At 40.1% G+C, this 15772-nt stretch overlaps 1 protein-coding gene across 16 annotated transcripts in view; it reads right to left on the bottom strand.

The window, feature by feature from the left end:
- The window catches only part of TCF12 (transcription factor 12), a 374951-nt gene that overhangs the window by 10257 nt on the left and 348922 nt on the right, over positions 1-15772 (bottom strand). For 12 of the 16 annotated variants that reach the window (XM_054451939.2, XM_054451935.2, XM_054451936.2 and 9 more), the window contains 2 exons: positions 15099-15261; positions 5128-5360 (listed from right to left, as the gene is read on the bottom strand). In XM_054451939.2, coding sequence (XP_054307914.1) covers positions 5128-5360; positions 15099-15261 — 396 coding nt within the window. The remainder of the gene's footprint in view (positions 1-5127; positions 5361-15098; positions 15262-15772) is intronic. The other 4 variants (XM_054451941.2, XM_054451938.2, XM_063652651.1 and 1 more) reach the window with 1 other exon arrangement.

Below are 15772 nucleotides of genomic sequence, written 5' to 3'. Positions count from 1 at the left end.
CTCTTGTCATGGGATTTATTTTTGCTGTTTTTCTATGTTAAATCCTTTGTTTCCTGGATTCTATAACATTTGTCTTTGTTGATTATGCACTTATTTGGCTAAAGCATATGTTCCAGATGCTTTCTGAAAAAATACACACGAGTCAGGTGTGGTGGTGGCTAATGCCTGCAGTTCCAGCTACCTGGGAGGCTGAGGTGGGAGGATCGTTTGTGCCAGGAGTTTGAAACCACCCTGGGCAACACAGTGAGACCCTGTCTCTATTTTTTAAAAGAATGTATCTGGAAGGTAAATTTTTAAAGGATTTGCATATCTGAGATATCTTTTTTTTTTTTCCTTTGAGACAGGTCCTCACTCTGCTGCCCAGACTGGAGTGTGGTGTTACAATCATAGCTCACTGCAGCCTCAACCTTCTAGGACTCAAGTGATCCTCCCATCTCAGCCTCCCAAGTAGCTGGTACCACAGGTATGAGCCAACACGTTCAGCTAATTTTTAAATTTTTTTTAGAGACGGGGCCTAACTATGTTGCTCAGGCTGGTCTCAAGTCATCTCCTGGGCTCAAGGGATCCTCCTGCCTTGGCCTCCCACTGTGCTGGGATTACAGGCATAAGCCACTGTGCCCAGCCAACTTAATTTTTTTTTTTTTTTTTTTTTTTTTTTTGAGACAGAGTCTCGCTCTGTCGCCAGGCTGGAGTGCAGTGGCACAATCTCGGCTCATTTCAACCTCTGCCTCCCGGGTTCAAGCGATTCTCCTGCCTCAGCCTCCCAAGTAGCTGGGACTACTTGTGCACGCCACCACACCCAGCTAATTTTTGTATTTTTAGTAGAGATGGGGTTTCACCATGTTGCCAAGGATGGTCTCGATCTCTTGACCTCATGATCTGCCTGCTTCAGCCTCCCAAAGTGCTGGGATTACAGGTGTGAGCCACTGCACCCAGCTGCCAACATAATTTTTATTTAGAGACAGGGTGGACTTGGCACTGTCACCCAGGCTGGAGTGTAGTAGCATGATCACAGCTCGCTTCAGCCTCAAATTCCTGGGATTAAGTGGTTCTCTTGACTCAACATCCCAAGTAGCTGGGACTATAAGCACACACCATGCCCAGCTTATGTGGAATATCTTCATTCTATTTCCATCTTTTGATTAATTGTCTGGCAAGGTATAAAATTCTAGGTTGAAACTGGCCGGGTGCGGTGACTCACATCTGTGATCTCAGCACTTTGAGAGGCTGAGGTAGGCGGATCACCTGAGGTCAGGAGTTTCAGACCAGTCTGCTCAACATGGTGAAACCCTGTCTCTACTAAAAATACAAAAAATTAACTGGGCATGGTGGTGCGTGCCTGTAATCCCAGCTATGGAGGAGGCGGAGGCAGGAGAATCACTTGAACTCAGGAGGCAGAGGTTGCGGTGAGCCAAGCTCACATCACTACACTCCAGCCTGGGTGACAGGGCGAGACTCTGCCTCAAAAAAAAAAAAAAGAAAAAAAAAGAATTCTAGGTTGAAATTATTTTCCTCAGAAATTTGAAGGTGCTGCTCCACTATCTCCTGGAATCCAGTACTACTATCCAGAACTCTGATGATATTTTGATTGTTTCTTTATCTACAAGCTATTTAAATTTTATCTCCAGAAGCTTTAGAATTTTTTTTTTACCCTAATGCTCTGAAATTTCATGATTATGTATTTTAACTTCGGGGCATTTAAGAAATCACTGTATTCAGCACAAGATTAGATCTTACCACTCTTGAAACATGTATTCTTCAGTACTTAGAAACAAACAAGTACCACTATTCCATCGACTTTCCATCCTACATGCAGCTTTTGCTATTTCATCTGCTATGGTCTCCTCTCTCATCTGTACTTGCGGGTTAAAATGAATATCATTTTTATTTATTTTAGTGGGGATGTAGGAAAGACTGCAGTATTATCACTGCATATGTTAAGTCTACCACATTTAACCATTTCATTGCACCAGAATCTCCTGGGGTAAGGTTTGGAAATGTTTGAGAAAAGAAAAGCTTCAGGTGATTCTGGGACCAGCCAGATTTCAAAACCACTGTCCTATACCATTTATGTTCAAACTCACTTGTAGAACAGGAAACTGAAAATCTAATAGTTCTCTTATCACTAAATTATCAAAAGAACAGTGACCTGACTGAGCTGACCTGTGAAAGAGCTTGAGAGGAGGAAACGTTTAACCACTGAGTTTTGAGTAACGCTGAGAGTACAAACTTGAAGGTTATTTGTTTTATCTGCTGGGGAATAAAAATGGCAAAGGTACAAATAATGTTGTAGTCATGATAATGGAAAAGCTTAAACTGGCAGTGGGGACTTAGGGTTTGACAGGTGAGGCAACAAGGCACAAAAAATGCTCTGGCAAAATCTGAGGCTTAGAAGAGAAGCCACTCTTCTCTGGGATGAACTGCTAGATCTGGGTCTGTTTGCCTCCTGGTAAAACTAAGTATCCAGGGATTGTGACAGATTGGGTCACAATCAGATACAGTCTTGCAGCATCATCCCAAACCAGAAGGGGAGCCAGAGTGCAGAGGATGCCCAAATAGGTCATGTAAACAAAAGCTGTTTTTATAGAAAGTGTTGGATCAGGGACTGCTAAGGAGGGTCCCTGTACAGGATGAAGAGGCTCTCAAAAGTGATCAAGTCACCAAAATAACTCAAAACTGTAGGTAAATTGAGGAAAAGACAGTGGCTATACAAAACTCTGAAGGTGTTGCCAAAGACAAGGCACAGGTATTGTGGCCTGTATGAAGGGTTCTAAACCCTATCTGACAGCCATAAGAGTGTCCTTCAAGGAGTCTGAGCCCAGGCACGGTGGCTCAAGCCTATAGACGCTTGAGGCCAGGATTTCAAGACCATCCTGGGCAACACAGTGAGACCATCTCTACATACATACATACATACATACATACATACATACATACATACATACAAGTCTTACAAAGATCCCTGGCCAGGATTTCAAGACCAGCCTGGGCAACACAGTGAGACCATACATACATACATACATACATACATACATCATACATACATACATACATACATACATACACAGTCTTACAAAGATCCCTGGGCTTTTATGTGAAGTCCTAAGACAAGGCTTCAAGCCCAGTCTGAAGGCAGGGGAGAAGTAGGCTTTTCTGAATATCAAAGCAATCCTTAACGAAGTTACAGTTCAGTGTATCTGAAATCTGTTCAAACTTTCATCAAAGACTCCTTAGACAGAGCTTTACGGAACTGTATGAAATAGTCAGTACCCATAACAGACCAGGAAGTCAGTAGTAAGAAAGCCTAGATGATAGATCTTCTCTCAGACTCAGCTTTTCTGTTCTAGGTGCCCGCATGGAACCACCGCAAATTCCAATGTTACAAATGAATAAGGTCCCTCTAGGCATGGTAGAATTTATGTTTTATTTATTTATGTTTATGTTTTTCCATCACAGAAGTATTTCTCATTTTAATGGCTTAGATCTGAAGTAGGTATCTCTGTGCTTAAAAAAAAAAGTTTTTAAAAACACAAATGACTGCATTCTGATTCTAAAGCACTATGGGAGGAAAAGGTGCTGTGTACTAGAATAAATTCTGGTACTCTTGTTGACCAGACAGTAAGACTTTCACAGCTGAGATGGAGGCAGTGGCTTTAACAATAAATGGCTGGGTGAAGTCAGGGTAGAAGATATCCTGGGCTGAAGAGGAGGAGGATGAGTGTAGTTGAACCACTGAACATAGGTGCCTTGCTGCCTTCAGAGCGAGACAAAGGGTGTCAGACACAATTCAAGAAAAAAAAAACATTGCTAAAGTGGCAAGAGGTATCAGTAGTTCAAGGAACCACTGCTTCTGCCACAGGTGAGTGGGTAACAATCTTCCTCCTTATGGATATCACAAGGGAGTCTATAACTCCTTGAAGATTAGGTTTCATTAACTAATTTATACTCCACAGATATTTCAAGGACCTTGGGAGAACAGGAGCAAGTATCCATTTTTAACATTAGGTTGATTATACACAAAATGATCTATCCCTCATTCTTATTCATTAAATATATTGGAGGGAAGTGGATGAATTAACTACTACTGTATATATTTCTGAAAGTTTGTTCAAGTTCTCTCACTCTGGTTTTCCTAAGAAAGAGTACTCATTCTATAATCTATGCTGAGGCTCCATGGCTGTAGTTTTCAAGCATCTGCCCACCCTATTCTTTTTTGAACCTTGTTCACACAAAATCGAAAGAATTGCTCTCAGAGAGACTAGTGGTCAGATCTGGAACCTAGGGCCACGTCTATGAATTCCTTGCAAAAAGGCTTGGGATATTTTAAGACAATATATAAGTATATGGAGAAACTCAAGCTTGATGGTAAAACCTCTTAAAGACAAGAAGCTTCTATTATTTGACAACCCAGGGTCTAGGACATAGCTGGTTGGAACAGAGGAGGTATGCAATAAATACATGTTGAACAAATGAAGTTCCAAAGGTTCTTCAAGACTGCAACAAACTTCCTGAAAAATGAAACTGAGTCAGCAGTGGGTGAGCTGTTTTGCCCTTAAGGACACACAGGCATGCCAATGTATGTTAGCCCAAAAAGTTCTTGGTGTTCCTGGTCTGGGGTCAACAAAGAAGCCCTGAGACCTTATTGACATGGGTGTAAAGGTATGTGGCAAAGGCAGAAGGGATGATGACAAGGCATCCTATTAACCAGCAGGGCATGGTAGATACTCCAAAGTAGAGCAGGCAAGAAAATGAATACAGAGAAGTAGGAAAGACATAAAGAGCAGGGAGGAGGGCAGGTCTAGGCAGGTAAATTTAATGGTTGAGAGATCAGAAGCAACCAGAGCAAAGAGACACAAAGCACTATTGCTGAGCAGCAGGCAGAGGCTGTTTGTTCTCTGCTTTGCTTCACAGAATTACTCTCTATTGGTGGAGAACACTCAGCCCACAGATATTAGGTGATACAGTGAGACAGAAGTGAGAATTACAGGAAAAACGACCCTGATGATACAGGAGTAGAAGTACTGGGAGAAATAACAAACAACTTCCCCAAGCAGAAGAGCAACTGTAAATAGAAATGTCTGCCCATCTGAAGCAGAACAGTTATACATCTCGGCTGAACCTACTTACCTCTGACTTGCTGTTCTAGACTAAGGATGACTGCCACGGCTTGATGAAGAATAAGGAGTTTTGTTTGGGGTTTTTCACTCTTCAAGTGAAGCTGACACATTCGGCCAAGCTCTTTGAATGCTTCATTAATATCCCGCACGCGTAAGCGTTCTCTGGCATTGTTAGCCATCCGCCTCTCCTTCTCCCTTTCTATTTTCTGTTCAGGGTTCAAATCCTCATCTTCATTAGTACTGCTAGAAAATAAAGTAACAACAAGGTCTATTAGGTTCGCTATAAAGTAAGATATGCTGATTGTGCACAATTATAAAGCGTAAAGATGGAAATGAAAACCACCTATAAATCTTGTAAACAGTTGTAATAGGTGCAGTTAACATGACTGTATATTCCTTTCAAATTTTTCTTCAATGCACATATACAGTCATATAGTTGAAATATACTACATACACTCTTAAGTGCATTTTTCATTGCACATTATAGCATAAAGATTTCTCCAGAAACTCTTCATAAATATAAGATCAACAACTACATAATATTTTAGCACCCTGCTACACAAAATGTGATCTACAAATCAGCAGCATCAGCATTACTGGGAGCTTGTTAAAAACACTGGAGTAGAATCTCTCAGGTTCTACTCCTATCTTACTGAATTAGAAGCTGCATTTTAACATGTTCCCCAGGACTGATATACACATTACAGTTTAAAAGCCCTTCTAGTACATAAATGTATAATTTGCTTAGCCTGTGCTCTTAAATATACTCTGGCAGTTACCTGGTGAAAAGAAAGAAGGAAAGCTTAAGATATAGATTGAGAGAAGTATCTCAGAAAATAGCTATTTTTTTGTTCTAGAGATAAATTATCATCAGTGGTGATGATTATAAAACATGGGAGAAATGACACAATTTTTTGAAGGGCAAATTGGCAAAACGAATCCAGAGCCTTAATGTTTATTACCTCTTGATCAGCAATTCCAACTTTGGAAATTCATCCTAAGGATATAATTAGAGACGTACATAGAAATTTATGTAAAGGGAGATGATCACAGAATTATTTACATCAGCAACATATTGGGATTTAATAATAGGAAATGGGTTCAATAAATCATAGTACATTCAGACAATGGACCATTATGTTGTATCTAAAATCAAGCTGCAGATTATGCTAAGTAAAAAAAGCCAGTCATGAAAGATCACATACATACTCTACAATTCCATTTACATGAACTTCTAGAAAAGACAAAACTATGGTAACAGAAAGCACATCAATGGTTGCCAAGGACCACGGGATGGAGGAAAGGGACTCACTACCAAGGGGAATAAGGACATTTTTTGAGGTGGATTCTACATTATGAATAAGGTGGCTGTTATATAACTGTTACACTTGTCAAAATGACAAAATATAAACATTTTAGCATACATAAAGACTGTATATTTAAAATTAGTGAATTTTATTATTACATGTGTATTAAGCCTCAATAAAGCTGATCCAAAACAAAAACAAAATACTTAAAAAAAATACATTGTTGAGGTGGGTCGCTTCCAAGGCGGCAGAATAGGAACAGCTCCAGTCTACAGCTCCCAGTGAGATCGATGAAGAAGATGGGTGATTTCTGCATTTCCAACTGAGGTACCTGGTTCATCTAATTGGGACTGGTTGGACAGAGGGTGCAGCCCACGAAGGGTGAGCTGAAGCAGGGTGGGGCATCGCCTCACCTGGGAAGCGCAAGGGGGTTGGGGGATTACCCTTTCCTAGCCAAGGGAAGCCATGAGTGACTGCACCTGGAGGAGCAGTACACTCCTGCCCAAATACTGCACTTTTCCCATGGTCTTCGCAACCATCAGACCAGGAGATTCCCTCCTGTGCCTGGCTCGGCGGGTCCCAGGCCCACGGAGCCTTGCTTGCTGCTAGTACGGCAGTCTGAGATCGACCTGGGATGCTTAAGTTTGGCAGGGGGAGGGGCATCCACCATCACTGAGGCTTGAGTAGGTGGTTTTATGTTCACTGTGTGAACAAAGTGGCAGGGAAGCTCGAACTAGGCGGAGCCCACCGCAGCCCAGCAAGGCCTACTGCCTCTCTAGATTCCACCTCTGGGGGCAGGGCATATCTGAACAAAAGGCAGCAGACAGCTTCTCCAGACTTAAACGTCCTGGCCTGACAGCCTTGAAGAGAACAGTGGTTCTCCCAGCATGGCATTCGAGCTCTGATAACGGACAGACTGCCTCCTCAAATGGGTCCCTGATCCCCGTGTAGCCTGACTGGGAGACACCTCCCAGCAGGGGCCAACAGACACCCCATACAGGCGGGTGCCCCTCTGGGACGAAGCTTCCAGAGGAAGGATCAGGCAGCAATATTTGCTGTTCTGCAGCCTCCGCTGGTGATACCCAGGCAAACAGGGTCTGGAGTGGACCTCCAGCAAACTCCAACAGACCTGCAGCTGAAGGGCCGGTCTGTTAGAAGGAAAACTAACAAACAGAAAGGAATAGCATCAACATCAACGAAAAGGACATCCACACCAAAACCCCATTCATAGGTCACCAACATCAAAGACCAAAGGTAGATAAAACCACAAAGCTGGGGAGAAACCAGAGCAGAAAGGCTGAAAATTCCAAAAGCCAGAATGCCTCTTCTCCTCCAAAGGAACACAACTCCTCATCAACAAGGGAACAAAACTGGATGGAGAATGAGTTTGATGAGTTGACAGAAGTAGGCTTCAGGAGGTCGGTAGTAACAAAGCTGTTCTCCAAGCTGAAGAAGCATGTTCTAACCCACTGCAAGGAAGCAAAAAACCTTGGAAAAATGTTAGACGAATGGCTAAATAGAATATCCAGAGTAGAGAAGAACTTAAATGACCTGATGGAGCTGAAAACCACAGTACAACAACTTCGTGAAGCATACACAAGCTTCAATAGCTGATTCGATCAAGCAGAGGAAAGGATATCTGTGATTGAAGATCAAATTAATGAAATAATGCAAGAAGACAAGATCAGAGAAAAAAGAGTGAAAACAAATGAACAAAGCCTCCAAGAAATATGGGACTACATTAAAAGACCAAATCTACATTTGACTGATATGCCTGAAAGTGATGGGGAGAATGGAACCAAGCTAGAAAACACTCTTCAGGATATTATCCAGGAGAACTTCCCCAACCTAGCAAGGCAGGCCAACATTCAAATTCAGGAAATACAGAGAACACCACAAAGATACTCCTCAAGATGAGCAACTCCAAGACACATAACTGTCAGATTCACCAAGGTTGAAATGAAGGAAAAAATGTTAAGGGCTGCCAGAAAGAAAGGTCGGATTACCCACAAAGGGGAGCCCATCAGACTAACAGTGGATCTCTCTGCAGAAACCCCACAAGCCAGAATAGAGTCGGGGCCAATATTTCAACATTCTTAAAGAAAAGAATTTTCAACCCAGAATTTCATATCCAGCCAAACTAAGCTTCATAAATGAAGGAGAAATAAAATCCTTTATAGACAAGCAAATGCTGAGAGATTTTGTCACCACTAGGCCTGCCTTACAAGAGCTCCTGAAGGAAGCACCAAACATGGTAAGCAACAACCGGTACCAGCCACTGCAAAAACATGCCAAATTGTAAAGACCATCAACGCTGTGAAGAAACTGCATCAATTAACAGGTGAAATAACCAGTAGCATCATAATGACAGGATCAATTTCACATATAACAATATTAACCTTAAATGTAAATGGGCTAAGTGCCCCAATTAAAAGACAGAGACTGACAAATTGGATAAAGAGTGAAGACCCATCAGTGTGCTGTATTCAGGAGACCCACCTCATGTGCAAAGACACACATAGGCTCAAAATAAAGGGATGGAGGAGGATCTACCAAACAAACAGAAAGCAAAAAAAAAAAAGCAGGGGTTGTGGGGTTGCAATCCTGGTCTCTGATAAAACAGACTTTCAACCAACAAAGATCAAAAGAGACAAAGAAGGCCATTACATAATGGTAAAGGGATAAATGCAACAAGAAGAGCTAACTATCCTAAATATATACACACCCAATACAGGAGCACCCAGATTCATAAAGCAAGTTCTTACAGACCTACAAAAAGACTTAGACTCTCACACAATAATAATGGGAGACTTTAACACCCCACTGTCAAAATTAAACAGATCAACGAGACAGAAAATTAACAAGGATATCCAGGACTTGAACTCAGCTCTGGACCAAGCAGACTTAACAGTCATCTACAGAACTCTCCACCCCAAATCAACAGAATATACACTCTTCTCAGCACCACATTGCACTTATTCTAAAATTGACCACATAATTGGAAGCAAAACACTCCTCAGCAAATGTAAAATAACAGAAATCACAACAAAATGTCTCTCAGACCACAGCGAAATCAAATTAGAACTTCTCAGGAAAAAAAAAAAGTAAACAGTGGTTAATTCTGAATAGTGGGGTTTCTTGTGATTTTTGTGTATACTTTTCTGTATTTTCTAAATTTCTGTAATAAAAATAGACTACATAATCAGAAAAAAAAACATGAGGGAGATGCTCTGTAACAGCTTATAGAAAGTTCTATTTATGATTCAGATACAAATTACTGACCACAGCTTCTCAGAACCTTGAAATAATGTACAAAAATATTAGATATTTTTACTTCTTCTTTAATACCCTGAGTATTCTAATAAAAGAACAAGTACACAGGCCAGGTATGGTGGCTCGTGCTTGTAACCTAAGTGGTTTGGGAAGCTGAGGCGGGCATGGGGGAATTGCCTGAGTCCAGCAGCCTGAGGTTATTGTCCACTGCATTCCAGCCTGGGTGACAAACAGAGACTTTGTCTCTAAAAAGTATGCAATATTTAACCTGCTAATCATTAAGAATCATATAAATGCATTCTTTTGACAAAAGAAAATCACTGGTTCTTTGACTTCAAAAAGGCCTTTAAAGATCATCGAGCCCAGTGGTGTCCACAGATAGCCACTCACTAGAATCTCCAAGAGCACTTAAAAAATACAGCTTTCCAGGTCTTACTACCAGAGATGCTAGACTCACTAATTTAGTGAGTTTGGGTTGGGGCCCAGGCACCTGTATTTCTAAAATGTTCCAGGGTCTGGGCGGCAGGGTTGAGAACCACTTCAAGACCTAGGATCACAGAGCTAACTAGTGGCAGTATGATGATGAGATGTCAGGTCAGTGCTCCATGGAAGCAAGCCTACACCATACACTTAAAATTACCACCATAACACTACCACTGTAACAGTAGATATAGTATCTTTACTGAGTGCTTACTGTGTGCTAGACAGTGTGCAAAGGGTTTTACATGCATCGTTTTCTGGTTATTCCTACAAGAATCCTGTAACAGAAAGTCTCTTTTTAGAGAAGAAGAAACTGAGCTCAAAGACTTGCCCAAAGTCACTTGGCAAGTATGTAATGGAACCACAATTCAAACCCTTACTTTGTCCAAAAGTCATGTTATTAACCTATTCATGATTATGGACTATTACTAACCTATTACACTGCCTCCTAATTTCTGATGACCTATAATATGGGTCAGCAAACTGATCTATGAGCTGGTCATCCGTTTTTGTAAGTAAAATTTTATTGGAACAGCGATACCCATTTGACTTTGGCTACTTTTGTGCTATAATGGCAGTGGTAAGTAGCTGTGACAGAGACTGTACGTCCAATAAAGCCTAAAATAGTCACTATTTGGGACTTTACAGAGAAAGTTTGCTGATTCCTGATCTATAAGAAGATGAATATGGAGGAAAGATGTAAATTGTTTCCCTTAAAATTCTAATTGAATAAAAACTATGTAAGAGTTAAGATGCCTCCGAAGAGTGGTCTCTGAATTCCTTGACACAGTTTTTCCTTCCTTATGCCCCTGATAGTTGAGTACAATACATATTAAAGTAATAATATTAAGATCTTAAGATTTCCTTTTTGCCAAGATAAATGTTTAGGTGTTGAAAACAGTGAGAATGTCAAAAGAGCAAAAGGACACCTTTTAAATTGTGAATGACAGAAAGGAACATTCTGCTTCTTTTAGTTTTATCTACCATCCTCATTGCACCATAATTCAACACAAAGAACAATGTTTTAAATCTGTATAAGATATATACACATATCGTTGATAAATGAATATGTATGCCAAGAAATAGGGTGTACCACAAATATACTAAATGATCTAACTTTTAAATTTTCATTAGAAAAAGATTTTTTAGAGACAGCATCTCTCTGTTAGCCAGGCTAGATAGAGTGCAGTGGCATGATCATGGCTCATTACAGCCTCACACTTCTGAACTCAAGCAATCTTCCTGCCTTACCCTCCCAAGTAGCTGCGACTACGGGCGTTTGCCACCATGCCCCGCTAATTTTTTGTAGAAACAGAATCTAGCTATGTAGCCCAGGCTGGTCTTGAACTTCTGGCCTCAAGAGATCCTCCTGCCTTAGCCATCCAAAGTGCTGGGATTACAGGCATGAGCCACTGTGCCTGGCCTAACTCATCTAATTTTAATGTAGAGCTGGAAGAAAAATTTGAAGGAAAAATCCAGAAATCACTTGAAACTAATGTACTATGTGTCTATATTCATACTTCAAAGCAAAGTCAAGTCCATTTTCTAGAAAACTCCACGACAACATCTTTCTGCCTAGAATACTTCCTTTTTCATACTTTTCTCAAATTACTATTTAATTGTTTGTTAAAAAGAAACATTTTTTCAGAAGGCCCTGATGGTAAATATTTTCAGCTCTGAAGGGCCATACAGTCTCTGTGGCAACTATTCTAGTCTGGCAATGCAGTATGTAAACAACCACAGACAATGGATAAATGAATGGGGCACGGTGATGTTCTAATAAAACGTTATAAAAATAGGCAGCAGCCAGGCGCAGTGGCTCACGCCTGTAATCCCAGCACTTTGGGAGGACAAGGTGAGCAGATCACTTGAGGCCAGGAGTTTGAAACCAGCCTGGAAAACATGGTGAAACCCTATCTCTATTAAAAATACAAAAATTAGCCAGGCATGGTGGCGTCTGCCTGTAATCCCAGCTACTTGGGAGGCTGTGGCTGCAGTGAGCCAAGATCACCCCATGGCATTCCAGCCTGGGTGACAGCGAGACCCTGTCTTAAAATAAATAAATAAATAAATAAATAAATAAAATAATAATAATAATAATAATAAAAACAAAAACAAAATTAGGCAGTGAGCTGGGTAGGCCCATGGGCCATAATTTGCTTGTTTAAATCAGAGTCTTACCATATATTTAGCCCTTATATTAATATACAGTTATGAGCCCATAACATTTTGGTTAATGAGGGACTACATACATGACAGCGGTCTTATATTGGAGCTAAAAAATGTCTATTATGTAGTAATGTAGCTGTGGTAAGGCTGCAGCACAACACATTAGTCACGTTAACTCATTGTTTGTATAGGTGCTGATATAAACAAACCTACTGTGCTGCCAGTTGTATAAAAGCATGCAATTAAGTACGGTACACACTACAGTAAGTCCTCAATGTCACTGATCAGTTCTTGGAAACTGCAACTTTAAGGAAAACGACATATAATAAAACCAGTTTTATCATAGGTTAATTGATATAAACAAGAATTAAGTCCCTAAGGTACATTTCTGGTGACAAAATATCACCAAACTTCTGAATAAAAACCAAAATACACTTCTAATATTAAACAATGAAATAAATGTGAACTATTCATACATTTAAGAAAGACTCGTAAAAATAAGTAAGATTATTATTTACCCAATTATTCCAGTTCAGGGTCAGGGGGAGGCTGCAGCCTATCCCAGCAGCTCAGGGAGCAAGGCAGAAACAATCCTGGACAGGATGCCGTTTCATTGCAGGGCACACTCACACATACACCCACACTCTCTCATACTGGGACAATTTAGACACATTACTCAACCTAATACGCACATTTTTGGGGTGAAGGAAGAAACCAGAGTACTTAGAGAAAACCCACATGAGGAGACATGGGAAGAATGTGCAAACTCCACAAACAAAGAGGCTCTAGCTAGGAATCAATTTTTTTTCTCATCATTTCACAAAATGATGTTCTTTGAGGACCTACTGTACTTGATAATAATAATAACTATGTTATTGGTTTATGTATTTATACTATACTATACTATACTTTTTATCATTAGAGTATACTTCTAACTTAAAAAAAGTTGGCTGGGTGTGGTGGCTCACGCCTGTAATCCCAGCACTTTGGAAGGCCGAGGTGGGCAGATCACCAGAGGTCAGGAGTTCGAGACCAGCCTGGCCAACATGGCGAAATCCCATCTCTACTAACAATACAAAAATTTGCCAGGCGTGGTGGCAGGCACCTGTAGTCCCAGCTACTCTGGAGGCTGAGGCAAGAGAACTGCTTGAACCCGGGAGGCAGAGGTTGCAGTGAGCCGAGATTGTGCCACTGCACTCCAGCCTGGGTGACAAGAGCGAGACTCCGTCTCAAAAAAAAAAAAAAAAAAAAAAAGGTTAACTGTAAGACCGCAAGGCAGGTCCTTTAGGAGGTATTCCAGAAGAAGGCTTTGTTACCTTAGGAGAGACAGCTTCCTGCATGTTACTGCCTGTGAAGACATTCAGTGGGAGAAGATGTGGAGGTGGAAGACCGTGATATTAATGATCTTGACCTTGTGTAGGCCTAGGCTAACATGTGTGTTTGTCTTAGTTTTTAACAAAAAAGTTTGAAAAGTAAAAAAACAAACAAAAAAACACAAAATTTTAAAAATAGAATAAAACTTACAAAGGCCGGGTGTGGTGGCTCATGCCTGTAATCCCAGCATTTTGGGAGGCTGAGGTGGAAAGATCACTTGAGGTCAGGAGTTCCAGACCTGCCTGGCCAACATGGTGAAACCCCGTCTCCACTAAAACTACAAAAATTAGCCTGGAGTGGTGGGGGGTGCCTGTAATCCCAGCTACTTGGGAGGCTGAGGCAGGAGAATCACTTGAACCTGGGAGGCGGAGGTTGCAGTGAGCCGAGATGATGCCACTGCATTCCAGCTTGGGCAACAGAGCAAGACTCCATCTCAAAAAAAAAAAAAAAAAAAAAAAAGCTTACAAAAGAACTTAAAGAAAATATTTTTGTATAGCTATATAATGTGTTTGTGTTTTAAGCTATTATTACAAGAGTCAGAAAGTTAAAAATAATTTAAGTTTATAAAGTAAATGACATACAGTAAGCCAAGGTTAATTTACTATTGAAGAAAAATATTTTTTAATAAATGAAATATAGCCTAAATGTACAGTGTCTGTAAAGTTTACAATAGTGTACAGAAATGTCCTAGGCCTTCACATTCACTCACCACCTGCTCACTGAATCACCCAGAGCAATTTCGAGTCCTGCAAGCTCTATTCATGATAAGTGCCCTATATGGGTACCATTTTTTATCTTTTATTTTTACTGTGCCTTTTAGGTGTTTAGATACACAAATTCTTACTATTGTATTACAGTTGCCTACAGCACTCAGTTCAGTAACATGGTATACAGGTATACAGCCTAGGAACAACAGGCTAGGTTTGTGAAAGTATACTGTGTGCTTGCACAATGATGAAATTGCCTAGCAATGCATTTCTTAGAATATATACCATTGTTAAGTGACACCTGACCATATTCAAATATTTATTGATCAAATCTTATCTAAATGTCCGTACCACACGATTTAACTTCTTTTTAGCTATTTTACCTTTTACTTATCTAACAGACTAAGCAACCTGAGTGAAGAGATGTAATTATATTTTACATATAGTCGCTCAAATGGTATAGTATGAAGGAAAACAATTTTGAAATCAAACCTTCATATACTTCTATTTTATAGGGATGACGTGGTGATTAAATGAGACAACATACACAAAAATCCTAACACAATATCTAGAACATAGCTGACAGTTAATAAATGCATGACACCCAGCTTCTCAAGTATTTTTACCTATGGAAAATGAGTAAAATTTAAAACCTGGATGCTAACAAATACCTTGTTCTGCCTCTAGATGAAACCTTGATATCTTTTTGGGAGGATTCATCATCTGACTTCATGTCATCTGATGAAGGAGGTTCATGAAGGTTTTCATCCTTTTCTTTGTTTTCAGTCTTGATTTCTGTTGTAACAACAGTTCCAGACTGACTTTGCAAGCCACCTAACAAAGAGGCAAAGGAAAGATAAAATAAAAGACGAGACTCATTTATGAATTAGAGCTAAGACAATAAAAAGCTTTCTAGCTGGTGAATATCCTTAGCGGTTACAGGGTTATGATGGAGGTTTGAAGATGTAGGAAAGTATACTATTTAGAGCTGAAAATAATATATCCACATCCTTGTGCTTTTTAACAGCATTTGCATTTAAAAGAACTAGTCTGACCCCCATGACCAATCTAATGCTCACTTTCAGGCACTATTTAACAAATGAACAAGGATGAGAAACTATGTATTTTAGAAACTAACTTCTAAGATGTTGCAGAGGTAAAGGACATAAGATTAACATCTTCCTGGATAAACAGTAAAACAGGCATTATGGTTAAATGTAACTGGGAGAACTTTATTTTGGTGATCTTATTTGCACTTTTAAGTGCTCTATCTTCACACTTACTTGTAAGCTCTATTGGAACAGTGATCAAGTTTGCTTTTTATCAAAATTGTATGTCTCTTCAA

The sequence above is a fragment of the Pongo pygmaeus genome, chromosome 16 (genome assembly GCF_028885625.2).
Source record: "Pongo pygmaeus isolate AG05252 chromosome 16, NHGRI_mPonPyg2-v2.0_pri, whole genome shotgun sequence".
NCBI lineage: Eukaryota > Metazoa > Chordata > Mammalia > Primates > Hominidae > Pongo > Pongo pygmaeus.
Note: the sequence above shows the minus strand (reverse complement) of the source record. Positions and strands in the feature narration are given on the sequence as shown.